At 44.9% G+C, this 27,390-nt stretch overlaps 1 protein-coding gene across 1 annotated transcript in view; it reads right to left on the bottom strand.

Moving 5' to 3' along the window:
• Positions 1–27,390, bottom strand: part of HECTD4 (HECT domain E3 ubiquitin protein ligase 4) — a 145,512-nt gene that overhangs the window by 15,467 nt on the left and 102,655 nt on the right. Inside the window, 11 exon segments of the mRNA XM_007468587.1 lie at positions 52–301; positions 3,718–3,925; positions 4,932–6,238; positions 8,772–8,951; positions 10,002–10,207; positions 10,502–10,632; positions 10,922–11,127; positions 12,361–12,542; positions 22,706–22,866; positions 24,470–24,606; positions 26,389–26,526. Coding sequence (XP_007468649.1) covers positions 52–301; positions 3,718–3,925; positions 4,932–6,238; positions 8,772–8,951; positions 10,002–10,207; positions 10,502–10,632; positions 10,922–11,127; positions 12,361–12,542; positions 22,706–22,866; positions 24,470–24,606; positions 26,389–26,526 — 3,106 coding nt within the window.

Raw genomic sequence — 27,390 nt, 5'->3', positions numbered from 1 at the left:
CGGGGGGGGGGGGCGCTCAGACTCAGCCCAGGGGCACGCGAGGCCCAGCACGGGTGTGGCAGGGATGGGGGGGCTACCTGAGTGAGCTGGTCCTCCAGCACCTTTTTGGGGGGCCGAACATTGGTGAAGAAGAGGTGGAGGAGGTTGCCTGGCGTCTGGGAGTTGATCTGCTCTTTGCTGAGATAAATGTCAGACACTTTGATGGGCTTTGCTGGTGTCAGGCTCAGCATCTGCTCTGAGTGGGCGCAGCTCTTAAATATCTCCGTCAGCACCTCTCTGGCCCCGGGCACCAGCTTCTCACCTGTTACAGAATGGAGGGCGGACAAATGATTCTGCCATGAACACGCTACGTCAGGATAAGCCCTGCAGCATCTGATTTATTTTTCATCAACGATTTATTTTTGAAAGTGGGTAATGGGTGGTTAGTGGTGATGATGAGCTGTCCACCGAGACCTGGTGTCCCCTTTCTGCACGCACACCTCAGTTACACGCCCAGCCTTCTCTGCCATGAGGTGTGGTGCTTTGAGGTGCGGCCCCGTGACGTGGGCCCCTCCTGGGCCAGTCTGCTTCAGGCAGGACACAGATGGGCTCCAGGCTAGGCATTTACAACTGGCCTCCTGTTTACATTTCTTGGGGTGAGAAAAAGATGAACTTCAGGCCAGACACTTGCAACTAGCCCCCTGTTTGCATTTCCTGAGACAGGAGATAGGTGGGCTCCAGGTTAGCTATTTAGAACCAGCCTCCTGCTGGCACTTCGAAATAGAAATAACAACAGGAACAGGGTAAATAGCCAGGCTTTGTTTCCTGTGGACACTTTGAGGTAACAGTTATGGCCGGGACAGAGAGGGGCTAAACCCTGTTCTGAGTAAAGATCAAGAGGTCACATAATATATTTCCCATCCTTGGGGCAAGGGAGACATTGCACATGCACAGAAAGGCTCCTTGGGGCTCAAAAAGGAAGGGGCAACACCCCATAATATGTGATGCCAAGGCCCTCCCATAGGCCTCTGGGGTGGAACCCATCTTGGAAAAAAGTTGCGCACGCCTGTTGGGGAGGGTCCTAGGGCAGGGCAGGTGTGGAAAAAGAAACCAGGTAATTGGCCAAAGGTAAACAAAGACCCGGAAGAACTGCCCTATAATGCATGACTTCACGGCCTCTTTACTGGGCTCCTCCTCATTAGGGAGGACGCCCACACCCTTCCTCTCTGGGTGTGCATCTCTGCCTCGCTTCTGTCAACTCAACAAACTGTTTCTCTGTGTGCTCTCCCACTTGTTGTTGTTCTGTGTCCCCAATAATAAACTTTGTACCTGTTTTTATAGTTCTCGCCTCCTTGAGAAACACATTTTTCAATGGGGGTGAGGGCCAGGGGAACTTTGCTTCTAGCCTCTAGCCCTTGCTGGTCCACCGGCTAGGATTCCTGGTTTTCATCCAGGCTACCCAGGTTCAATTCCTGGGCAGGGAACTAAGATCTCACTTCACGCCACGGCTCACTGCTGCTTCTCTGAGATCATGTTCTCTTCTGCACTCATCCCCGCCACTGGCTGCGTGGAGATAACAAGCCCCCAAATGGCAGACCTCAGGGCTCACCCTGGACTCTTACATGTGCAAGAAATGAACTTCCACTGGGTCTGAGTTACTGTACTCTAGGGTCTCTTTATCATGGAGGTTGAACCTCCCTGAACTTCAACATGTCCGTGATGGACAGTCCCCAGGGAGCAAGAGGATGCAGAGGCTGCAAGTACTTTTAGTGCAAAGTACAAGTTGTTCAATAGTTATTATTAGAGCATGCATTTGAAACCTGGCCCAGCCAGCAGGTGGAAAAGAAAGTTCTCTCAGATACAAGAAAACTGTCCATGAGCACGAGAAAAAAAAGACTTGTTTTTTTTGGCCCCCAAATAAGCACTCCAGAAGATGCTCTCACCTTTCCTAAGGGGCCAGTCAGGAATGTTCCCAGGGGAACAGGATGTTCCACTGCATCTTCCTCGTGGCCAAGGGCCCCCACCTGCGGGCAGGACTGACTCGCTCATCACACCCTGTCCTCCTGCCCAGCCTCCTCATCCCCTCTCTCTGGGGCTCTGACCCTCCAGAGGCACACCCAGCTCAGGCCGGGCTTCAGGAGCCAGAGCACAAAGGTTCCCTGGGCATCTGGGCTGAGGGTGAGGAGACAGGTGTGTGGAAGGCGTGGTTAAGATCTAAGAGCTGATTCAGTAGAACCACAACTTAAAGTCTTGAGCAAAATGCGTGTGGCTGTAACGTGGCAAAAGTGTTATCAAAAGACTGAGTATCTTACATGGAAGGTTTGACCATAATACAATCAGGAGCTAGAACTAAATTCGGATTAAAGCATGAAAAGACTGGCAAAGCATTAATTATGGCAGAAAAAGACCCCAGGGTTCCCACAGATCGTACACTAGGAAAAATCATTAATACTGATCCTGTCTTTATTTAAAATTTTAAGTTTGTTCACCATGGATATTTTGCATTAATTTTGACTTTCATAAGTATTATATTAAAATAATTATTTATCTAGATTACTGAGTTGTTTTGGAGCCCCATTAAATTCTGTGGCCTCATTTACCTCACTCTGGTCCCAGCCCCGTGGGAGTATTTCAAAATTTCATGACTGGGGGATAATAATTTGAAACAACAACAAAATCCATACTCAATATTACATTTCTGTCCTCAGAAAACATAAAACAGAACAAACTCAACAACTCTATTATGAAATTTCAAACAATATTAAAGAGTTAGAAAAAACATAGACTTAAAATTTGAGAGAGAGGCTGATGCAAAACAAAGACAACAACACAAAGAACTACAGTTATAAAAAGAAAGGAGAAAAATTGCTGCTGCTTCTGAAGCGAAGCTGGGGGTGAGCTCCTGGCCTCAGGATCTGCTAGATCCAGCTCTGTGGGGCCTCGATAGAGCCCGGGTCCTGGCTGAACAGAAGAAGTGGGGAAGCCAGACAGGGTAGGGTCCCCCCACATAAGAGCCACCAGAATGACAAAGTGGGACTTTGTGAAAAAGGAACTGGAATCGGTTCTTCCCCAAGAATTCATTTTAAAGGGCGAGGTGTTAGCTGTCCTCGAGCATATTGCATATTGACTAAATGATTACCAGCAATGTACATGGTACATTCTAGCTCTAGAGGACAGAACAAAATAAATACACCTGAACTCAAACAAGGGGAAGCCTGACTAGACAAAAGGAAAAAAGCAATTTGAATGCAAGCCCACATTCAAGACTGTGGCAGGAAATAGGAGCACCTGAGGGCTTGGTGTGCGGGCCTGTGGCAGGGCCTGCCCGCTGGCCTTCAGAGCCCTGACGGCTCTCCTGGGGGAGCAGCAGTGTTCTCTTCACATCGTGTACCCAACGCACCTTCTGTTAACCAAGCAGTGAACCATCTTCCCAACATTCCCTGAATCACTTCTTAAATCTTTGACCCCCAGAGCTCCTCTTTAAGGTAAGATGTTAAAAATAGGGAAAACAGGACATGGAGAGGGGTATGATTTTTTTTTTGTGGCCGCGCTGTGTGGCTTGAGGGATCTTAGTTCCCTGACCAGGGATCGAACCCAGGCCTGTGGCAGTGAAAGCACTGAGTCCTAACCACTGGACTGCCAGGGAAGTCCCAAGAGGGGTATGATTTTTGCTCAGTTTTTTTTCTATAAATTTCTAAAAAAAAGTCTATTAATTAAAAAAAAAAATCTATAACCTACCTTTAATTGACTTATCATTGAAATAATCTTCTAACCCTGGGCTCCCCTGCGTATCAAACAAACTCTGATTTACTACAGACACAGTGAGGATCTCTTCCGTTGACATTTCCATCAATTCATCTTCACCATCCAAACTTGACAAACCAATCAAGTCATTATTGTTAAATAAACTCGCTCGGATTTTCTCGATTTTGGCTCGGGATCTGATCTGTGTGAACAAGGAAAAGGGTAAGGATTTGAGTGGAGAGACCAGTCACTCAGCTAGCTGTATGAACTTTCTTTCCCTCCTGTCTGTCCCTGAAACCCTCTACTGTCTTCAGCGTTGGGAGCGCGGCCTGACCGGGGCAAGCTGGCCTTCCCGGCAAAGTCTCTCGTATGTGCCGAAAGTGGTAACTTGCAGGAGAACAGCTCAACTGGACGTCTCTGTTGCTAAACCCCCGTCAGGTCTGTGGCTCTACGCAGATGCCCCAGGGGTTCAAGTCCACGCTTGGCTCCAAGAAAATCCGCAGGGAGAAGGTGGACAGATTCTGGGAGGAAGCCAACCCCTGGATCTTTGAGCTCTCCTGTCAGAACCCGTGGGGCGGGGAGCAAGGGGGTGCAAGTTCTCCTAGTGCCTTCCCCTCCATATCTAATAAGGGCGAGGATGGTTTTTACTCTGCACCCGACTCCCGTTACACAGGGGGCAGGAAGACACAGGATGCAGGATTTCTAAACAAGGAGGCCCAGAAAACACATGGGATCTTGAAGTGGAAATGTAATCTGGCAACACGCGCAGCGTCTGAAACTCAGAATCACTCCGAACAGAACGGCAAGTCTGTTCTCACTCTGCTCAGTGGGGATCCCTCCTGCCAATGGCAATGGTTAAAACAACTCAAAGCCACGCAAAAAGAGGCCACTGGGGCCTGAGTTGGAAAACACTCGATGATGCCCACCCATCAGGAAAGGTCAGCCCCTGGAGCCCCTCCCACACTCTGCAATGAACTGTATTTACTTCCTGACAGACTTGCTATCACACTCAAGAGATGGGACCTCAAATACAGATAATCAACATGATTGATCACTGCAGTTTCCAAGAGCTGCCTCAGGGAGCCCGCTAAGTGCCCCAATGTCACCTATTAGTTAGTCCCTTGGAAATAATATTGGAAGGCTTAAAGAGGCCTGGGGGATTCTAACCGCTCATGATTTAAGTGGTTGCCAAGGCGTGAGGTGCTTACCTCCACGACCGCAAAGCCTTTGATGGGGCGTGCTGTGAGGGGCTGGTTGTCCAGGGACGTGACTGTGTACATGGAGCCCATGTCTGACACTGAGGCCGTTTCTGCGTTGTCCAGTGGCTCCCCCAGGCTCCCGAGGCTGCCCAGGCTGCTGGTGCTGCATAGGGAAACGTCCAGGCTCTCCTGGCTGGACACTACGTGGGGCTCCAATAAGCCCGCAGGGATGGGCAGCTCTAGGCCCGAGGGCAGCGGTTCCGCGGAGACGTCGCTGACCGTCTGCAAGATGCCCTGGGAGCTGCAGATGGAGGCTTGACTGGTGGACGCAGATGCGCTGATGCTCATGGCGGGGGTTGGGCTGCGGGACGTGCTGACCTCCAAGCTGTCTGTGCTGGGGAAGCCAAGGGTCTTCTCTGGCTCGGCTTTCCCATCACCGCCCTCGGCCTTGTCTTTTGGCTTCTTGGGGTCTTCGTCCTGCAGGGGGATGTAGATCTCGTCTTTGAAGACCCCGCCGTGGGCGTTGCAGGCCTTACGGATGGCGCCTCTGACGATGCCCTCGTCCAGGTGGGTGGGGATCCCAGAGATCACCAGCAAGCGGCTATGGGCGGTGGGACCCACCAGGGCCTGGCAGGCATCGGCGACGGCGTCGCTCGTCACACCCAGCCCCTGCGGGTCCTTCCTGGTGAGGTGCCGGAGGATGATGAGCAAGGTCAGGGCGCGATGGAACCACAGCATGTCTTCGGGCTTGCCACCCCCGATGCTCAGCACGGCAGGGTCCGAGTCCACTGAGCGCGAGGACTGGCGCTTCCCGGAGGAGGAGGCCTTTTCCCGCTTCATCTTGACTTTCTTCCTCTTGGACAGGAGGCTGGGGCTCTGCGGCGTCTGTCCTGGGGAGGACGACGAGGAGGACGACGAGTCGCTGAGGTTTGGGGCAGTCGCCGACGTCACCCCGCTGGCAGTGACGCTCATGTTGGTAGGCAGGGTCACCTCGGCCACTGCCAGGCACCCTTCCATGAGCGCGTGGAAATACGTAGAGAACCTGCCCTGGTCGGTGGCCGCCACAGTCCCCGAGCCACCGCACGTGCTGCCCGAGACCCAGCTCTGCGTCTCCTCGTCGTACAGCTTGTGGAGCTCTGACTGCAGGGCCATCAGCATGGCCAGGCAGGGGTTCAGCTGGAGGGCGATGGACGAGGACAGGCCGGCAGGGTGCTTCCTCTGCTCCAGGCTGTGCACTGTGCGTAGGAGCTCTGCCAGGAGGTGGAAAACCAGCTCTTTCACGCAGGCCGCCATGTCTGTGGTCCACAGGAAGTTTCCTGAGGCGAATGAAAGCAAAAAAAAAAAAAAAAAAAAAAAATCACCTATACAGAGCTTACTATGTGCCAGGCACCGTTCTAAGGCACTTTAATGGAGTCAGCCCTCACAGCGACCGCGTGAAGCAAACATTACATCCTTCATCCCCATCTCACAGATGAAGAAATGGAGGGTCAAAGAGCTGAAGGACTCACACGGCTGCCACATGGTCACACAATCTCACAGGGCAGAGCCGGGCAGGCTGGCCCCAGAGCCGGTGGCCTTCACGCCTGTGGCAGGTGACCGCATGGGGCCAGCTTCTACAGCTCTGACCCCCAAATCATTGTTTTCTTTCTCATAAAGTTATTAAGCAGGTTGGTGACAAATCATTAGCATAATGTTTCCTGAACCGCGGGACGCTTACTACTGGGGGCATACAATCCAATTTTACCAGATAGCTCAGAAATACACACGGAAAAATGATTCCTTTTAAACTCCTCTTTCAGTCCTGATTTTGTCAACAAAAAAGCCTCACTCTGGGGCTAGAATATTCTTAATAGAGAATAGCCCAGAGACCCGGAGCCTTCGACAGGGAACAGTAGTTAGCCAGAATTTCTTAAGAGTAACTGCTTAACTTTTTAATTTTATAAGTATCTTCTAGTTATGGCAAGGGATACGAATTTTCTGTTTAAAGTAGCAAGATAAAGTTTCCTTTAAAATTCAGTATAAGTTTAAAAAAAGGAGAAAGGAGTTGATTCCCATAAAAACAAACCAATAAATGTTCATAGGCATGATTTGTAGACATGGCAGAAATCACATAAAGGTGGCATGAGAATGACTGAAGTCTAGGAAATACTGTCTAGAACAACCGTGGGCCACACATCTGTGCCAAGGTCACCTTCATGCCAGATGCATGTCTTCTATCCCAGTCACATTGTGGACAGGGAGTCCCAACGGCCAGGTCTGGCTGACTTACCGAGAATCCCAATTAGGCCCAGCACCCACGAAGGAGGGGACTAGGCTGACTGGTCTCAGGGGTGATGCTGTTTTGATAATTCTAATTGGTAATGAACTCATGGCTGTCACGGGACATGGTGCTCATGGAGCCACTGACAGGGAATAAAGGCCAATGGGGTCTAAGGCCAGGCCCTCAGGTGCTCCTATTTCCTTCTCTATTGTCCTTCCTCTGCCATTGGACATTTTTGGAAGACGATGGCCTTGGAGAGAAATCTCCACCAAAATTGCAAATGGTGGCCCGAGAGCTGAGACCGGCCACATACATCTCGTTCCCACAGCCAGTGGTTCCCTGCTCACCTCTTCCGACCCCCTGCCCAATGTGTTTTAAAGAATGTGAATTAGTTGTCAACATTTAGAAACTGGGAAATTCACATCAATATCTAGATTTCTGGCTTTTCTTGAAATAAAAAGTGACAGTATCTGGCAGGACTAGGACCACGTTCTGATACAGCAAATGAGTGGCTGCCCCACAGGACACGTGCCCTCCAGTTCCCTGGAGGTCCTGGGTCCACTTTCCTCTCGAATTCCTCTCACTTACATCATCTCCCTGACCCCTGAGGGCACCTGAGTTTGCCAACATGTTTTTCCCTCCAACACCAACATTTTGTATTTTTGAAAAAAGTACAAAAATATAAAAAAGTTGAACACCTTATACAGTCAATATTTGGATGCTCACCACCTAGATTCTACCATTAACATTATTACATGTGTAACAAAGTTGTATTTGTTTTATTACACATCTATCTAACCCTCTATTCATCCATAGACTCATCTTAGTTTTTGATTATTTCAAAATAAGTTGCAGATATCAGTATTTTTATCCCTAACCACTTAAGCAGACATATCATTAATTAAAACTCAATATTTAGGGCTTCCCTGGTGGTGCAGTGGTTGGGAGTCCGCCTGCCGATGCGGGGGACGCGGGTTCGTGCCCCGGTCTGGGAGGGTCCCGCATGCCGCGGAGTGGCTGGGCCCGTGGGCCGTGGCCACTGGGCCTGCGCGTCCGGAGCCTGTGCTCCGCGGCGGGAGGGGCCGCAGCAGTGGGAGGCCCGCGTACCACAAAAACAAAAACAAAAAAACCCTCAACATTTAGAAAACTTTTGAGGTAAATTTATATTAAGTTCACAACTCTTTAAGTTTACCATTCCATGAGTTTTGCTGCAATGCCATCTCTCTGAAACCTTTCAGATGCTGTGAGGTCATAATGATTGAAGTGAAGGGTGGTATGGAAGTGAACAATGTTACAGAATCAAAGTTACAATAATGGCATATGTTTGTGTTTTAAAGTAAAGTATGATAAAATTAATCTTATTTTCCTGGTTAGATGCTACCCTCAAAATAAGGAAAGTACCCTGCAAATCATGGATTTGGAAGTCTAGGCTACACTTTCCACTCAATTCCCCAAGCCCAACTGACAGCAAGCTGACAAGAGCTGTCGCCACCCAGGCCACTGTGGCCACCCCAGGCACACCGGCCAGCTCCTCCCCCAGGCACCCGGCCAGCTCCACCAGCCTGATCCTGAGGGAAGGGAGGCCTCACCGAGCAGTTCCACCACTTGCAGGAGGACGGACGTCGGGATGGTGTCAGGCTCATCTTCAGATCTCCCTTCGCCATCCTCCGACTTCCAGGACAGCAGCTGCTCTGCGAAGGCCATCGCCAGTGGGAACTCAAGGGGCAGAGAGTGTAACGCCAGCACAGCTCCGGGAGGGGGAGACACCCCTAGAAGAAGCGCCCAGAAGGAAAGCTCATGACTGGTAGCACCCGATCAAAACAAGCTTGCGATAAAGACCTGCCAGGTGTGCGCAGAGAAACAGGGCCGGAAAGCCTGTTTGGGGTGAATGTTTATTTGGGGAATGACAGATAAGACAGAGATCTTCTGTGTTTAATATAAATTTAATATAAATTTTATAAACAGTGTAGGCAAAATACAATGAAAACAATAGACCCTAATAAAAAGAGATCATAAACTTGTTTAGCATTGACCAAATACCTCAAGAAATGTCCTTTCATTTTATTCCCTAAGGATGCAATGTCTCCAGGATTGGAGCTGTGCAGAAGCCAAGGCCCAATTTTGGCTGAAAGTTCAAATACATCTTTATAATTGTCTCTAACAAACATGTGTCCATCTTCTCCTGTCCAACATGCCAAGGACGTGCAGTGCAAGTCTGAGACTAGGTTTCCCTTCCTCTGTGTGTTGACTCAGAAACAGAGTCAGCTGGCCCCAGTATACAAAGCAGACAGTCAGCGAGAGCTTCAGGATTTACAGAGATGGAGACCTCATCTAAATCTAAATCTGCAGAGGCTTAACAAAGGATGCCAAGGAGACAGGACCACTTCGCTTCCCAGCCTGGCCACCACCAGGCTTTGTTTAACATTGACACGGGGAGCAGATGATCACTGAGGCCCGTGACCCAGGGAGCCACATTATACCTGAGAGAATTCAGTTTTAATGAGAACTTGAAGGGCAGCCAGGATTATTACAGCTAAATGATGGGACTGCTCTGTTTAGATCATTCTGAACAGCACACGCTTGTGAAAGGAAAGGAAATCCCCACTGTAGTCTGGGCAGCATCTGCCAGGTCTTCCCCTGGCAGGAAAGGGAGAACTTTTAATCCACTCTGAAATACACTGCCCCAAGCAGTCCTTTTCTTTACCCATAGGAAACTGGAACACAGCACGGTAGAAAATCCTTTCAATTTTCACAAAGAAGGAAAGCAGAGAATGACTTCAAAGCTGTTCTTATTACCAGGAGCTAATTCAGAGACTTACCCAGTTTGATGTGGACTTTGTCTGTGGAGAGGATCACAGAAGGGTACTGGTTGGTGGTGGGAGGTGGCGTGAGCCCCGTGTTGGCCGGAGACGCATCCCGCGGGTAACAGATGGCCTCGATGAGGTTTAGCTGGCCATTTCGCTTCACTTTGTGGCCCAGCCCGTACACAAGCACCCGCGCCCACGGCGCCTTGTACAGAGAGGAGCTGAGGAGGAGGGATGCGTGTGAGCAGAGTCCAACCATGTCAACAAACACTTTGTTGTGAGGGGGGGGTGAGAACTGGGCACACGTAAGTCACCTCCATTACATTTTAGAAGGTCATTCTTTATATAGACTAATTTCCAAAACATGGAAATTAGGGAAGAACTCTGTAAATCACGTTCAAGTACACTATGCATTAAAGAATAAAAGCAATGACTTTTTTTCTTCTGTAAATTGCACCAGAATCTGTCTTACTTTTCTCTCCCCATCACCATCTTCTACAGTACGGGCAACTTACTCTTTGCGGAATCCAGACTGACTTTCTTTGCAAGATACTACGACAAAAGCCGCCCCGGGGAAATTGACGTCCATGTTGACCTTGGACTCGGAAATTGGAAACTCTTCAGAGGGGAACTGCTCTGGTGCCGTCTGCAGAGACATTTAACAGGGAAAGCCATGGGTTAAACACAAGAGAGCTTTTCCTTTTCCCAGCTCCCAGGCAAAGGAGAGCCAATGCATATACACTGTAACAGGATCAGGAGGACAAAAAAAGCCCTCTGGGAGGAAGGACACCACGGATGGGACAAGGCAGGGGAGCTGCAAAGAAAAGCAGACTAGTGGGGCTTGGGGAAGAAAGTGTCATTTTCAGCCAGCCAATAAGATTTCCAACTGAAACCTGTAACCCCAGTTTAGGGACATCAGAACTTTGGACGTTTACCTGCAGGAAAGAGCAGATCTGTTTCGTCAGCTCCAACAGGCTCTCCTCACCCTGGTGCAGTGTCCGAGTGATGGCCACGTTGAGCCACTCTCTCACTGTCTGGGAGCTGCCCTGGTAGAAGAGGTCCGTGGCCGAGCAATTCTGGGAATGGATGCAGTGCTGCAGGGACTGTGCCAGGAGGATGGAGCTGGAGCTGATGGTGCCATCTGGGGACAGGCAAGAAAACACAAGTCAACCAGAACAGCAGCAGCCACGGGCTGTGAGATCCTGAGTAACGAGCCAGGAGCATTCTGTCCAGAAAACCAGGATGGGTTAGCTTGGACATACGTCTTGGATAATAGACGTTACCAGTCAGATCCTGCAGGGGGTGGGGGATTCAGGAGTTCGATGGTCTTTAACTTTTTCCTTTCTTTTAAGCTACAAAACTGTTGCCTAAAATAAAAACCTGAGTTGAAGCCCAGGTCTACTAAGCAGGTAGAAGTGGAGCTGCTTGGATTCAGGGGTTCCCAGAGCCTGACCTATCGGCTGCCCTGGCCAACCTGGAGTTTCACCAAGGAACCACTGGAGTAGCTCAGAGTGGAGTTTATAAAGCAAGTGTTAGTCACTGTGGCAAAGCTCCTTCCACAAGCACGTTAAAGCTTTTCAGGTCTGTTTTGGAGCCTCTAATTTCTTGGGGTGGGCCACTGAACCCCCGCGTGCTTAAGTGGCCTGTGGAGATGTAGTTCGCACAGGCACTGGCTAGGACCCCATGGCTGTGAGAGATGTCCTTTACGCTTAGAATGCCACCTGCCCTCTCACTCCTGCTCCCATCTTAGTAGCTAGGAGGTCAAGGGAAGCAGGCTGGAGGCCAAGGTGCCAGAGGAAGACAGGAGGGGCCCTTCAGTCTTCAACCGGGGTGAGGGCAGAGTCATCACTTAGTATTCACCAAGGGAGCGAACACACAGCATCAGCCCACACTCCAAGGGCCCCACGTTGAGGAGAGGCACACAGGCTGGCCCATTAAAACAGCTCCGCTTGAGGTCACAATGAATCAATTAGGTCTCTTTGGTGGCATCTGATGGCAGGAACATTTTCCTGTCTTTACATGTCAAACAGAATGTCTGTGACAATAGTACAGTGACTAGATTTCATAAATAAGGCTTCATTTTCCTTGATCCACGATTAGTTTGCTTAATGAATGCTTAATAGGTTAATGACTAAATATGTCATCTAATACACTTAGATTTTTCAAAGAGTGAGAAAGCACTGCAAAGACAGCTGCAATCTTTCGTGCAGTTTATCTACACTAGGTCTAAAGGTCCTGTGCTGGGACTCCTCCCCCTGCTCACGTGGAGAACAAGGACACTTAGTACAGCTCCTGCTTGGCACCCGGCTCACCCTCAGGGCTATTCCATCCTGGGCCTAATTTCTGCAGTGACAGCGGCAAAGCCGAGGTTTACCTGGGAGGGGAGGAGCGAGAAGCTGATTGGACAGCAGCTGCAGGTGCTCCAGGGTAATGTCCCGGATGGCAGGGATGTGGAAGAGGCGGGTGAACAGGTGAGGCAGCCTGGGGGCGAAGATGTTGAGCAGGGCCATGCGGCAGTACAGCCTGGCCAGTGCGGCCTCGCAGCGCAGCAGCTCCCTGCAAGGGAAGGGCAGGCGACAGGCAATGACCTCTGATGCTCCAGCCTCCACACTGGGCCGGGCCACGGGCCACTGAAGGGGAAGGACCACATCTCAGGCTTCTCTGGCCTCATGTTCTGTGCTCCAAGTTAGACACTTGTGTTTTAAACAAAAAGCCACATTTAGTTATGTTTGATTTTTCCCAACTCAAAAACCACCGTGGAAAAAGAAATGAAAATATATGTTCACATAAAGACTCACATATACGTGTGTTCACAGTAGCATACATATAGTAGCCAAAAAATGGAAACAGCCCAAATGTCCAACAACTGAGGCACAGTAAATCCATACAATGGAATGTTATTCACAAATAAAAAGGGATGAAGCAGTGACACGTGCTACGACATGGATGAACCTGGACAGCCCTGTGCTAAGTGAAAGAAGCCAGACACAAAAGCTCACATATTATGAGTCCATTTATATAGAGTGTCCAGAATTAAGCAAATCCATAGAAACAGAAATTAGACTGGCAGGGTTGAGCTAGGGGACGGGAGAAGGGGAGCTGACTACTAATGGGTGTGGGGTTTCCTCTTGGGGTGATGAAAATGCTCTAGAACTGAGAGTGATGATGGTTACAGAATTTTGTGAATATACTAAAAACTGTTGGCCTGTATACTTTAAATGGGTAAATTACACGGTACATGTATTGTATCTCTGTAAAACTATTATAAAAATTTCAGTGTGGGCATTTTTTTTTTATGTGATGAATTTATGAAGTGATTGGCATTCACCTTGAATAATAGCTCATTAGTGACTAAGCAGGTCTCATTTAGAAATGCATCTCTTGGTAAAGAATCTAATCTAGCTAATACTAAGCATAGGGGAGGCTCCCTGTATTTCATTAGCTAATCACCATAATTAAAAATTCTGCTGGTGGTAAGCACTTAATCAAGAAGGCAAGTTAGAAGCAGCCCTTTTGGAATGTAAATTGGTGCAGCCACTGTGGAAAACAGCATGGAGGTTCCTCAGAACACTAAAAATAGAGTTACCATATGATCTAGCAATTCCACTCCTGGGCATATATCCAGACAAAACTATAATTCAAAAAGATACATGCACCCCTACATTCAAAGCAGCACTATTCACAATAGCCAAGACATGGAAACAACCTAAATAGCCATTGACAGATGAACAGATAAAGAAGATGTGGTACATATATACAATGGAATATTACTCAGCAGTAAGAAAGAATGAAATAATGCCATTTGCAGCAACATGAATGCAACCAGAGATTATCATATTAAGTGAAGTCAGAAAGAGAATGACAAATACCATATGATACCACTTATATGTGGAATCTAAAATACGACACAAATGAACCTATCTATGAAACAGAAACAGAATCATGGACATAGAGAACAGACTGATGGTTGCCGAGGGGCAGGGGGTTGGGGGAGGGATGGATTGGGAGTTTGGAATTAGCAGATGCAAACTGGTATATACAGGATGGATAAACAACAAGGTCCTACTGTAGAGCACAGGGAGCTATATTCAATATCCTGTGATAAACCATAATGGAAGAGAGAATATGAAAAAGAACGTATTATATATATATATATATATATATATATATATACACAACTGAGTCACTTTGACGTGCAGCAGTAGTTAACATAACACTGTAATTCAACTCTACTTCAATAAAAAATAAATAAAAAAAAAAAAAAAGGAAGTAGCCCTTTTGTGTCTATAAAGTCCAGGTCTAAACCCACTCGGAGCCAACAGGGGTCACTTGATATTACCTACTGACCCAAATTAAAGGTAATGCTGGTCCATCATATAAAGTGAAGACAAAAAAGAAACCAGCTAAGACGGTGCATGTTAGGTGGTTTCTTTCTCGGCTCCACCAGTGTGTAATATTCTTGCGCCAGAATTTAAAACAAACCAACTCCACCTGCTTCTTCCCTCCTCAGAAGTTTGTCTGTTGACAGTACTAGCACAGCTCACGAGGACCAGGGCAGCAAAACAGATGAGGTCTGACTATGAAAGCTGAAAGCCCTACAGACTCCCCACAGCTCTCTCCTCAGATTGCAAAGCCTCAAGTTGCCAGGATGAAGCTGGAGTGAGATTATTTTTGGTTGACTCTGCAGACTGTTACCGTCCCTGAAGTCTCTGCTGAGGAGCCCCCCCTGACTCTTCATTCTCTAAAGTCCTCTCTCAAACCCACTTTAGGCAGAGTGAGCACTTTAGGCAGAGTACACCTCTGATGAAAACCCATACTATGACCAGAAATTCCATCATTGTATTGATCAAACAAATCTACGGCATATTTCATATTTCTCCCAATACCAAGATCACCACATAAATACTGATTGTAAATGTCCTACATCTGCAGCCTGACTGTAACCTTGCGAAGCACTTTCTTGCCTTTTCTAAGTTGCTACTCAACAGTCAATAGGTTTCATCTATCACAGAAATTTGCCAAAAATATGACTGAAAGTCTTATTAAAGAAGTTTTTAAAAACTTTAAGAGTACCATATTGATATTCAAGCATATATGTTTGGGGATCCTTTTCAACAAATATGTGGAGTCTACAGTGTGAGCCAGGGCCCAGATTAAGCACTGGGAGCTCTAGCAAAGAATCAGACAAGGTCTCTGCTTTTAGGAAGCTTATGTTCTAGAGGGAGGAGACACACAATAAACAAATTAAAAAAAAAAAAAAAGCAAAAATATCAGGTTCTGGAAGGGAAGTATTGATAAAATACAGTGTTATGACAATGTGCTCCTGTGGGCTTACTTTACATGGTGAGGCAAGGCTTTTTTGGACAGGTGACATATTCATTGCGATCTGAATGACAAGAATGAGATAGCCAATCCACCAGAGGGCAGAGAGCAGAAGCAAGAAGAACGACAATCCTGCAGCCTGTGGAACAAAAACCACATTCACAGAAAGATAGACAAAATGAAAAGGCAGAGGGCTATGTACCAGATGAAGGAACAAGATAAAACCCCAGAAAAACAACTAAATGAAGTGGAGACAGGCAACCTTCAGAATAATGATAGTGAAGATGATCCAGGACCTCGGAAAAAGAAAGGAGGCAAAGATTGAGAAGATGCAAGAAATGTTTAACAAAGTCCTAGAAGAATGAAAGAACAAACAGAGACGAACAATACAATAACTGAAATGAAAACTACACTAGAAGGAATCAACAACAGAATAACTGAGGCAGAAGAACGGATAAGTGACCTGGAAGACAGAATGGTGGAATTCACTGCTGCAGAACAGAATAAAGAAAAAAGAATGAAAAGAAATGAAGACAGCCTAAGAGACCTCTGGGACAACATTAAACTCAATGACATTCGCATTATAGGGGTCCCAGAAGGAGAAGAGAGAGAGAAAGGACCCAAGAAAATATTTGAAGACATTATAGTCGAAAACTTCCCTAACATGGGAAAGGAAATAGCCACCCAAGTCCAGGAAGCGCAGAGAGTCCCATACACGATAAGCCCAAGGAGAAACATGCCAAGACACATAGTAATCAAACTGGCAAAAATTAAAGACAAAGAAAAATTATTGAAAGCAGCAAGGGAAAAGCAACAAATAACATACAAGGGAACTCACATAAGGTTAACAGAGTTTCTCAGCAGAAACTCTATAAGCCAGAAGGGAGTGGCATGATATACTTAAAGTGATGAAAGGGAAGAACCTACAACCAAGATTACTCTACCTGGCAAGGATATCATTCAGATTCGAGGGAGAAATCAAAAGCTTTAAAGAGCAAAAGCTAAGAGAATTCAGCACCACCAAACCAGCTCTACAACAAATGCTAAAGGAACTTCTCTAAGTGGGAAACACAAGAGAAGAAAAGGACCTACAAAAACAAACCCAAAACAATTAAGAAAATGGTAACAGGAACATACACATCGATATTACCTTAAATGTGAATGGATTAAATGCTCCAACCAAAAGACACACGCTTGCTGAATGGATACAAAAACAAGACCCATATATATGCTGTCTACAAGAGACCCACTTCAGACCTAGGGACACATTCCGACTGAAAGTGACCGGATGGAAAAAGATATTCCATGCAAATGGAAATCAAAAGAAAGCTGGAGTAGCAATACTCAGATAAAATAGACTTTAAAATAAAGAGTGTTACAAGAGACAAGGAAGGACACTACATAATGATCAAGGGATCAATCCAAGAAGAAGCTATAACAATTATAAATATATATGCACCCAACACAGGAGCATCTCAATACACAAGGCAACTGCTAACAGCTATAAAAGAGGAAATCGACAGTAACACAATAATAGTGGGGGACTTTTAACACCTCACTTACACCAACGGACAGATCATCCAAACAGGAAATTAACAAGGAAACACAAGCTTTAAATGACACAACAGACCAGATAGATCTAATTGATATTTATAGGACATTCCATCCAAAAACAGCAGATTACACATTCTTCTCAAGTGCTCACGGAACATTCTCCAGGATAGATCACATCTTGGGTCACAAATCAAGCCTCAGTGAATTTAAGAAAATTAAAATCGTATCAAGCATCTTTTCTGACCACAACGCTATGAGATTAGAAATCAATTACAGGGAAAAAAAAGTAAAAAACACAAATACATGGAGGCTAAAAAATAGGTTACTAAATAACCAAGAGATCACTGAAGAAATCAAAGAGGAGGGGCTTCCCTGGTAGCGCAGTGGTTGAGAGTCCGCCTGCCGATGCGGGGGACATGGGTTCATGCCCCAGTCCGGGAAGATCCCACAACCACGGAGCAGCTGGGACCGTGAGTCATGGCCGCTGAGCCTGCGCGTCCGGAGCCTGTGCTCCGCAACGGGAGAGGCCACAACAGTGAGAGGGCCAGGTACCGCAAAAAAAAAAAAAAAAAGAAAAAAGAAAAAAATCAAAGAAGAAAACAAAAAATACCTAGAGACAAATGAGAATGAAAACACGACGATCCAAAAACTATGGGATGCAGCAAAAACAGCTCTAAGAGGGAAGTTTATAGCTATACAAGCCTACCTCAAGAAACAAGAAAAATCTCAAATAAACAATCTAATCTTACAAAGGAACTAGAGAAAGAAGAACAAACAAAACCCAAAGTTAGCAGAAGGAAAGAAATCATAAAGATCAGAGCAGAAATAACTGAAATAGAAACAAAGAAAACAATAGCAAAGATCAATAAAACTAAAAGCTGGTTCTTTGAGAACATAAACAAAATCGATAAACCATTAGCCAGACTCATCAAGTAAAAAGAGGGAGAGGACTCAAATCAATAAAATTAGAAATGAAAAAGGAGAAGTTATAACAGACACTGTAGAAATACAAAGTATCCTAAGAGACTACTACAAGCAACTCTATGGCAATAAAATGGACAACCTGGAAGACATGGACAAATTCTTAGAAAGGTATAACCTTCCAAGACTGAACCAGGAAAAAATAGAAAATATGAACAGACCAATCACAAGTAATGAAATTGAAACTGTGATTAAAAATATTCCAACAAACAAAAGTCCAGGACCAGATGGCTTCACAGGTGAATTCTATCAAACATTTAGAGAAGAGATAACACCCAACCTTCTCAAACTCTTCCAAAAAATTGCAGAGGAAGAAACACTCCCAAACTCATTCTATGAGGCCACCATCACCCTGATACCAAAACCAGACAAAGATAATACAAAAAAAGAAAATTACAGACCAATATCACTGATGAATATAGATGCAAAAATCCTCAACAAAATACTAGCAAACAGAATCCAACAACACATGAAAAGGATCATGCACCATGATCAAGTGGGATTTATCCCAGGGATGCAAGGATTCTTCAATATTCGCAAATCAATCAATGTGATACACCATTTTAACAAATTGAAGAAAAGCCATATAATCGTCTCAATAGATGCAGAAAAAGCTTTTGACAAAATTCAACACCCATTTGATAAAAAAACTCTCCAGAAAGTGGGCATAGAGGGAACCTACCTCAACATAATAAAGGCCATATATGACAAACCCACAGCAAACATCATTCTCAATGGTGAAAAACTGAAAGCATTTCCTCTAAGATCAGGAACAAGACAACCAGAAAACTACTAGAGCTAATCAATGAATTTGGTAAAGTTGCAGGATACAAAATTAATGCACAGAAATCTCTTGCATTCCTATACACTAATGATGAAAAATCTGAAAGAGAAATTAAGGAAACACTCCCATTTACCACTGCAACAAAAAGAATAAAATACCTAGGAATAAACCTACCTAAGGAGACAAAAGACCTGTATGCAGAAAACTATAAGACACTGTTGAAAGAAATTAAAGATGATACCAACAGATGGAGAGATATACCATGTTCTTGGATTGGAAGAATCAATATTGTGAAAATGACTATACTACCCAAAGCAATCTACAGATTCAATGCAATCCCTATCAAATTACCAATGGCATTTTTTACAGAACTAGAACAAAAAATCTTAAAGTTTGTATGGAGACACAAAAGACCCTGAATAGCCAAAGCTATTGGGAAAGACACCTACAGTCTTGAGGGAAAAAAACGGAGCTGGAGGAATCAGACTCCCTGACTTCAGACTAAACTACAAAGCTACAGTAATCAAGACAATATGGTACTGACACAAAAACAGAAATATAGATCAATGGAACAGGATAGAAAGCCCAGAGATAAACCCACACACCTATGGTCAACTAATCTATGACAAAGGAGGCAAGGATACACCATGGAGAAAAGACAGTCTTTTCCATAAGTGGTACTGGGAAAACTGGACAGCTACATGTAAAAGAATGAAATTAGAACACTCCCTAACACCATACACAAAAATAAACTCAAAATGGATTAGAGATCTAAATGTAAGACCGGACACATAAAACTCTTAGAGGAAAACACAGGAAAAACACTCGTTGACATAAATCACAGCAAGATCTTTTTTGGCCCACTTCCTAGAGTAATGGAAATAAAAACAAAAATAAACAAATGGGACCTAATGAAACTTAAAAGCTTTTGCAAAGCAAAGGAAACCACAAACAAGATGAAAAGACAACCCTCAGAATGGGACAAAATATTTGCAAATGAATCAATGGACAAAGGATTAATCTCCAAAATATATAAACAGCTCATGTAGCTCAATATTAAAAAGCAAACAACCCAATCCAAAAATGGGCAGAAGACCTAAATAGACATTTCTCCAAAGAGGACATACAGATGGCCAAGAAGCACATGAAAAGCTGCTCAACATCACTAATTATTAGAGAAATGCAAATCAAAACTACAATGAGGTATCACCTCACAGCAGTTAGAATGGGCATCATCAGAAAATCTACAAACAACAAATGCTGGAGAGGGTGCGGAGAAAATGGAACCCTCTTGTACTGTTGGTGGGAATGTAAATTGATACGGCCACTATGGAGAACAGTATGGAGGTTCCTTAAAAAACTAAAAATAGAATTACCATATGACCCAGCAATCCCACTACTGGGCATATACCCAGAGAAAACCATCATTCAAAAAGACACATGCACCCCAATGTTCATTGCAGCACTATTTACAATAGCCAGGTCATGGAAGCAACCTAAATGCCCATCGACAGACGAATGGATAAAGAAGTTGTGGTACATATATACAATGGAATATTACTCAGCCATAAAAAGGAACGAAATTGGGTCATTTGTAGAGACGTGGATGAATCTAGAGACTGTCAGAAAGAGTGCAGTAAGTCAGAAAGAGAAAAACAAATATCACATATTAACGCATATATGTGGAACCTAGAAAAATGGTACAGATGAACCAGTTTGCAGGGCAGAAATTGAGACAAAGATGTAGAGAACAAACGTATGGACACCAAGGGGGGAAAGCAGCGGGGGGTGGGGGTGGTGGTGTGATGAATTGGGCGATTGGGATTGACATGCATACACTGATGTGTATAAAATGGATGACTAATAAGAACCTACTGTATAAAAAATAAATAAAATATAATTTAAAATAAAAAAGAATGAGACAGCCATGCAAAGTTCTGGGCAAAGCATTGCAGGCAGAGGGAACAGCATATACAGAGACACTGAGGAGGAAACAAGCTTGGTGTGTGAGAGAAACTGCGGAAAGAGAGTACGCTGGGAGAAGCAGATAGACTCTGAGGCTCGGAGAGGGTTTGGCAAGCCAGGTTAAGGGTTTGAATTCTACTCCATGGGAAGTGGAACGCCATGGGAATGTTTGAATTAGAGGAGAGAGATGAATGATCTGATCTGTGTTTCTAAAAGATCACTCGGCTGCTGTGGAGAGAAGGGAGAGCTGAGGCCTAGACCAGTGTGGTGGAGGCGGAGATGGAGAGAAGCAGCCTGGGATGTACTTTGGGGGAAGAGTCGATGGGACCCGCTGATTGGTTACGTGAGGCAGTGAGGACAAAGGGTGACTTGGGCACCCCTCACAGACGTGGAAAGACGGGTAGAGGAGAAGGCCTGAATTCCACCACACATGCAACATTTTAGGCACCTATTAGATTAGCCTTGTCCATGTAAGAGCTGACTTCGGTTAACTTGTTTTCAGCTCAGTTCTAAAAACCTGACAAAAGTAGTATTAGCCATATGTGTGTGTGTGTGTGTGTGTGTGTGTGTGTGTGTGTGTGTGTGTGTGTGCGTGTGTGTGTGTGCGTGTGTGCGTGTGCGCGCGCGCGTGCGCGCGCACGCATATATATATTTTTTGGCCGCACTGTGCGGCTTACGGGATCTCAATTCCCTGACCAGGGACTGAACTTGGGCCATGGCAGTGAAAGCCAGGAATCCTAACCACTAGGCCACCAGTGAACTCCTGAATATCAGCAATATTACCAGGCATGGTGCTTATGGTCAAAACCACCCCCAATTGGCAAGCTGTACTGGGAGGACTGAAAAAAGAGTGCTCTTGGTGGGAAGCTACAGTTTCGGGCTTTCCAGAAAATGGTGACTCTTACTAACTGGGCCTGCCTCTTGCAGAAATCCCTAGAAGCTATGCCTGTGGAGTTGTTACAAAAGATACCGGCTTCTATTTGGGACGTGGGGCTCTCAGCCATCACGTGAACACAGCGACGTTAAGTCTATCCCTCACACCTGGGTTGTCACTGGGTGGGTGGGTGGGGTCAAAGAATAGCCTTTGAAATGACTATGCCCCCTGCTGAAATGTATGCACGACACTTCCCTGTGGCATGCCACGCTTCCCATCCTGGATCTTTCTAGGTGAAGCTCGTGCCAAGTATCGCCTATTTGGGTCTTGTGAATTTGATTGTCAAGTTGAACTTAAGACCACCCAAATGGGGCGGTCAAACATCTGAGTGGAGATGGCAAGGAGGCAGTTGGATACGTCCATCTGGTGTTCCAGGGAGAGGTCTAAGCTGGAGATATACTCAAGTTGCTTCAAAATTGACAATATAATGAGAAGTTACAATGCTATTGGATGAACAGTATGAAAAATAGGTTATGGGAAGTTTTATCAGAGAGCCCCATTTATCATTATATTTTCTTCTGAATTGTTGCAAGAATTTTTATGACTGAAAGAAGGAATTTGCAGGTGCATGTGAGGGAATTTTGCCAGATCTTTAGGATTTAACCCACAGACGGCAGGCACAGGTCCCCTCAGAGACCCCCGCAAAGTGCTGGGCACAAAGGAGCACTCAAGGAATACCTTGTTAGTTTAACAGAAATGAGCTGGCTGCTCACACAGTGCCTGGACTTCTCTTAGTTGTGTCTTCTTGACTCGGTTTACACTTTAGAACTTTTCCATGTTCTTCAAATTTCCAGACACCCCTCAACACCCCCAACTTACAGCAGAGTATCCATGGCATAGGCCAGGTGATACTGGATCCTGCAACTTTTCTTCCTAACTCTTGCAATTCGCTGTTATCTTTACTAGCTGCCTCTGTCTCTCTCTTAGCTTTGAAAGAAAAGCCTTCTTTGTCAACAATGAATGGCACATGTGATAAAACAGAGTAAGTGGATTTCTGTGACCCACTAGAAAGAAGGGCTCAATTTTACCTGTGAATTTATTATTTATTTATTTATTAAAAATTTCTGGCCATGCCACGTGGCCTGTGGGATTTTAGTTCCCCAACCAGGGACTGAACCCAGGCCCTCGGCAGTGAGAACTCGGAGTCCTAACCACTGGACTGCCAGGGCATTCCCTTACCTGTGAATTTGAAGGTTGGTATTGTCCAGGGTGACCAGCCCATTGGTGGCAGTCCTTCGGTAGCCTGCTGGGGGCCTTTCCAACATATCAATAGGATACCAGTATCGGACCAGCACACCTTCGCTTCGGAGGTACGTTTCTACCTGCACCAATTCATTTACCTACAATAGAAAAAGGAAATGTCTATTTGGTTTTTTATTATTATTATTATTTTATTTACTTCTTTTTATTTATTTGTTTTTTGAGCACTGACTTTTTCCCCCAAGTTTTAAAATACATATGTATACATATAAGACCAAACTTTTATGGCAGTAAATACTAGTTTCATGTCACTGATTGAGGCTAAAAGTTCAAAGATATCTGGATAGTGTATTTAGTTTTTTCATACCAGCTGGAAAATTTTAATTGGTACAATAAATTAAAGAACTTCAATGTAATCATGAGTTAGAAATTTAAAGAGAAGAGTGGTATATTTCAGTAACAGTTCAACATGCATTGCTGCCAGGTAAAATTTATGTTCATTGTTTTTATGTTAATAATTTTGTAAAAGCAGGGAATCTGTCTGATCGCTGTATTTTATTGCTAGGAAAATAAAAATGTAAGCTCATGAATACGCATTCTGGATTCAAATAGCAATGTAATCTTTATTTAGGGACTACTATTAAAACAAAGGGAATCAAACCACTTGAGACATAACAGAATTATTACTTTAACAAAATGTCTATTTTTCTAATTTTCCTTTCACACGTTTCCATTGCTGAAAAATACTGTCAGTTATGTACTTTCTGATAACCAGAATCAGAGCTTGTCTCAGAAGGCAGTGGGAGATTAACAGTATTACTAATGGAATTTTCTACTTGAAAGTTCACCTTAGTAAATCACCAACCAACAGCCTCTCTTAAAAATGTAATGATTTAAATTATACTCTGGTAAAATGGAGTCAGTTGAAGATGTAAATTTTTCAATTTCAAAGCATTAGTGATACCTAAAATTATCTGTATCCATAGACAGGTAGATACCAAAGCTTATCTATGTGGTGATAGATACTTCTATATCTGAGACTCTTAGGCTTGATCTGTGTATTATTTCATCAGTTTTTCCTGCGTGGGAAACAGAAATGCAAGCATGTGCATGTAACCTAAGGATTATGTAGTCACAGCCTTCAAACAGCCTTCAAGGCCTCTGTTTTCAAAAGAAAGCTTCGGCTTGGCCCTTACTCTCTTCTATTCTTTCCCCCCTGCCACCCCACCCCCGCTTAAACCTTGCTGAGCCCCATGAGAGGGCTCTGCAAAGCTGAGAAGAAAACAACTGATCTAGTTTAATACACTCATTTTACAGACGGGGAAACTGAGGCTGCGAGAACCAGTGAGATGACATGATCAAAATCACAAAACTATTTCTTTGAGTCTGTATAACAGTCATGACAATGACAGATCATCCATTCATCAAGGCCAACAGGAGAATTTTCCCTTGGAACTTGGTAGATATAAGGTAGGGGCAGTCTGAACATGGCTGATGGAAACACACGGCAGCAGCAGCGTGGTCTGAAGGCGCTGACAGCACTGAGAGTTAAGAGCTTACGTTCTACAATCAGCGCTGATCTGGGCCCATGAGAAAATCTCAGGCGAGTCATCTGGCATGACAACACTCAGCCTGGTTTCTTTATCCCTAACTTGAAGAATAATCTATCTGTATAATCACTTTTTAAGGTATTTGGAGTCTGGGCATGAAAATCTCAGTGTATATAAAAGGCTGTTCACTCACTGAATCAACATCTAAGACAACTCCATGAAGCCCAAAGGTTTTCAGCATCCCTCGGATGGCAAATTTTGGCAGGGCAGTTCCAACAGTACTGCTGGCTACGTTATTGCTGTCTGGAGAGCGGGTTACTACCGTGAGACCTGAGGAGGGTAGAGGGAAAAGTTTTTACAGGAGCAAGTACCATTATTATCTTGGGACCCTATATTTTAGGGTCTAAAATAACTCTACGGCATTTACCAATACCCTCAGTTTAGCTATAACCCAAAAGGAACACGGCTCAGTCCGGAAGATAATAAAACAAAGTGTTGTAAGAACTCGGGCAATTCAACAATAAAAAGACAAGCCAATTAAAAGATGGGCAGAGGGCTTCCCTGGTGGTGCAGTGGTTGAGAGTCCGCCTGCCGATGCAGGGGACACGGGTTCGTGCCCCGGTCTGGGAAGATCCCACATGCCGTGGAGCGGCTGGGCCCATGAGCCATGGCCGCTATGCCTGCGTGTCCAGAACCTGTGCTCCGCAACAGGAGAGGCCACAACAGTGAGAGGCCCGCGTACCGAAAAAAAAAAAAAAGGGCAGAAAATGTGAATAAACATTTTTCTAAAGAGAAAAGATACGCATGAAAAGATGTTCAGCATCATTAGTTATTAGAGAAATGCAAGTCAAAGCCACAATGAGATACCACTTCACATCCATTAGGATGGCTATAATCAAACAGGCAATAGTAAGTGTTGGCCAGGATGTAGAGAAATTGGAACCCTCATATGTGCTGATGGGAATGTAAAATGGGACAATCACTTTGGAAAACCATCTGGCAGTTCCTAAAAAAGTTAGACATAAAGTTACCATATGACCCAGCAATTTCACTCCTACATATATACCCAGGAGGAATGAAAACATGTCCACACAAAAACCTGTACGCAAATGTTCATAGCAGCATGATTCATAATAGCCAAAAGGTAGAAGGAACCCAAGTGTCCATCAATTGATGAATGGATAAACAAAATGGGGTACTATCCATACAATGGAATATTATTTTTGCCATAAAAAGTAACAACATGAGCTACGACAGGGATGAATCTTGAAAAATTATGCCATGTGAAGGAGGCCAGACACAAAAGGCTGCACGCTGCATGAGTCCATTTTTATGAAACGTCCAGACTAAGCAAATCTATAGAGGCAGAAAGTAGATCAATGGTTGCCAGGGGCTAGTAGGAAGGAGGAATGGGGAGTGGGGAGGGTACAGAATTCCTTTTGGGGGATGAAAATGTTCTGGAATTAGAGGCAATGGTTTGGTGGTTGCACAACTTTGTGAATATACGAAAACCGCTGAAATGTATATTTTAAAAGGGTGAATTTTATGGTATGTGAATTCTCTCTCTCAAAAAAAGAGGAATTAAAAAAGAAAAGTAAATATATATGCCTGCCCCTGCCTGTGATGTTTGTGAAGGTCTAATAATGAGTTGTTTTATTTCCTTTTTGTGCTTTTCTGTATTTTCATTTCCTCAAGATATGCAATAGATTTTTAATCAAATGAATAAATACATTGTATAAACTTCCAAAAAGCACAGTACAACCACATATTCATGGTTTATTAGCTGGGCAGCCAGGACTAAGCCTGAGAGGCCTATCTGCAATCCTCCACCCACGCCCCACTTCTCTCTCAAGTGCCCTATCTCACCCTGCTCATGTGAGTGGTTCTGGGAATGTGGAAGAGGTCCCCAGAGGCCAGACAGCTTCTACTTGTGCCCCACCAGGAAGCCTAGGGCCGCACATGGGAGAGCCTGGAAAAGCTCACATCACCCAGAGTGAGGAGAGTCACCCTAGAAGAGCCAGCAGTTGACTGGCTCAAACTCATGCTTGGGAAAACGCAACTTCTCATTTCAGAGTAAGTTTAATAGGTGAAGGAAGGGGGGGGAAGCAAAACCTTTTCGAACTTTATCAATTGTGAACTTGTTTGCTTCGTCCTTAATGTCTTCAATGGTGGGAAGATAAAGGTCTCTTGGGATGCCACCATTCTCCTCGTAGAGGAATTCAACCGTCTGCCGGGCGATATCCACCATGCCTAAAAAATATAACAGAACTGGTAACTCTCCGAAGAGCACACAATCTTCAGTCCAATCATGACACTGACCCATACTTAAAATGAAGAGATAAGGGGAATTTGTGGGAGTATGTAGCCTTTTGGGAATGGTAATTATGCAGTGTCAGTCAAGTTTAAAATACTCAATGCCCTACCTCTAGGCATCTCTCAAATCTCTCCCACAGAAATACAAGCACAAGTGTGTAAAGGTATAAGAACAGTCCCTGCAGCATTGCTGGGAAATATTGCTGAGCCTGCGTGCCCAGAGCCTGTGCTCCGCAGCGGGAGAGCCACAGCAGTGAGAGGCCCGCATACCAGCATTGCTGGGAAATATTGCTGAGCCTGCGTGCCCAGAGCCTGTGCTCCGCAGCGGGAGAGGCCACAGCAGTGAGAGGCCCGCGTACCGCAAAAAAAAAAAAAAAGCCACAACATAATAGATAGGAACGGGGAGTTCCCTGGCTGTCCAAGGGTTAGGACTCAGCGCTTTCACTGCTGGGGCCTCGGTTTGATCCCTGGTTAGGGAACTAAGATCCCATAAGCTGCGCAGTTCGGTCAAGTAATAATAACAATAATAGACAGGAACAGAATATTGGTACACAATACAGCATTAGTGAAATATATGCTAAGTAAAAGGAGACAGACACAAAAGACTACATATCATAGGACACTTTATATGAATTATCCAGAAAAAGCACTGGGACTGTGAGTAAGGGCAGGTATTGACATCAAACTGACACTGGAGAAGCTTGCTGGGCTGATGAAAATGCTCAGAAACTGTACTGTGATGATGCATGACTTGTTGATTTACTATAACTCACTGAACTCCACATTTAAAATGAGTGAATT

Source organism: Lipotes vexillifer, unplaced genomic scaffold (assembly GCF_000442215.2).
Source record: "Lipotes vexillifer unplaced genomic scaffold, Lipotes_vexillifer_v1.1 scaffold573, whole genome shotgun sequence".
Classification (NCBI taxonomy): domain Eukaryota; kingdom Metazoa; phylum Chordata; class Mammalia; order Artiodactyla; family Lipotidae; genus Lipotes; species Lipotes vexillifer.
Note: the sequence above shows the minus strand (reverse complement) of the source record. Positions and strands in the feature narration are given on the sequence as shown.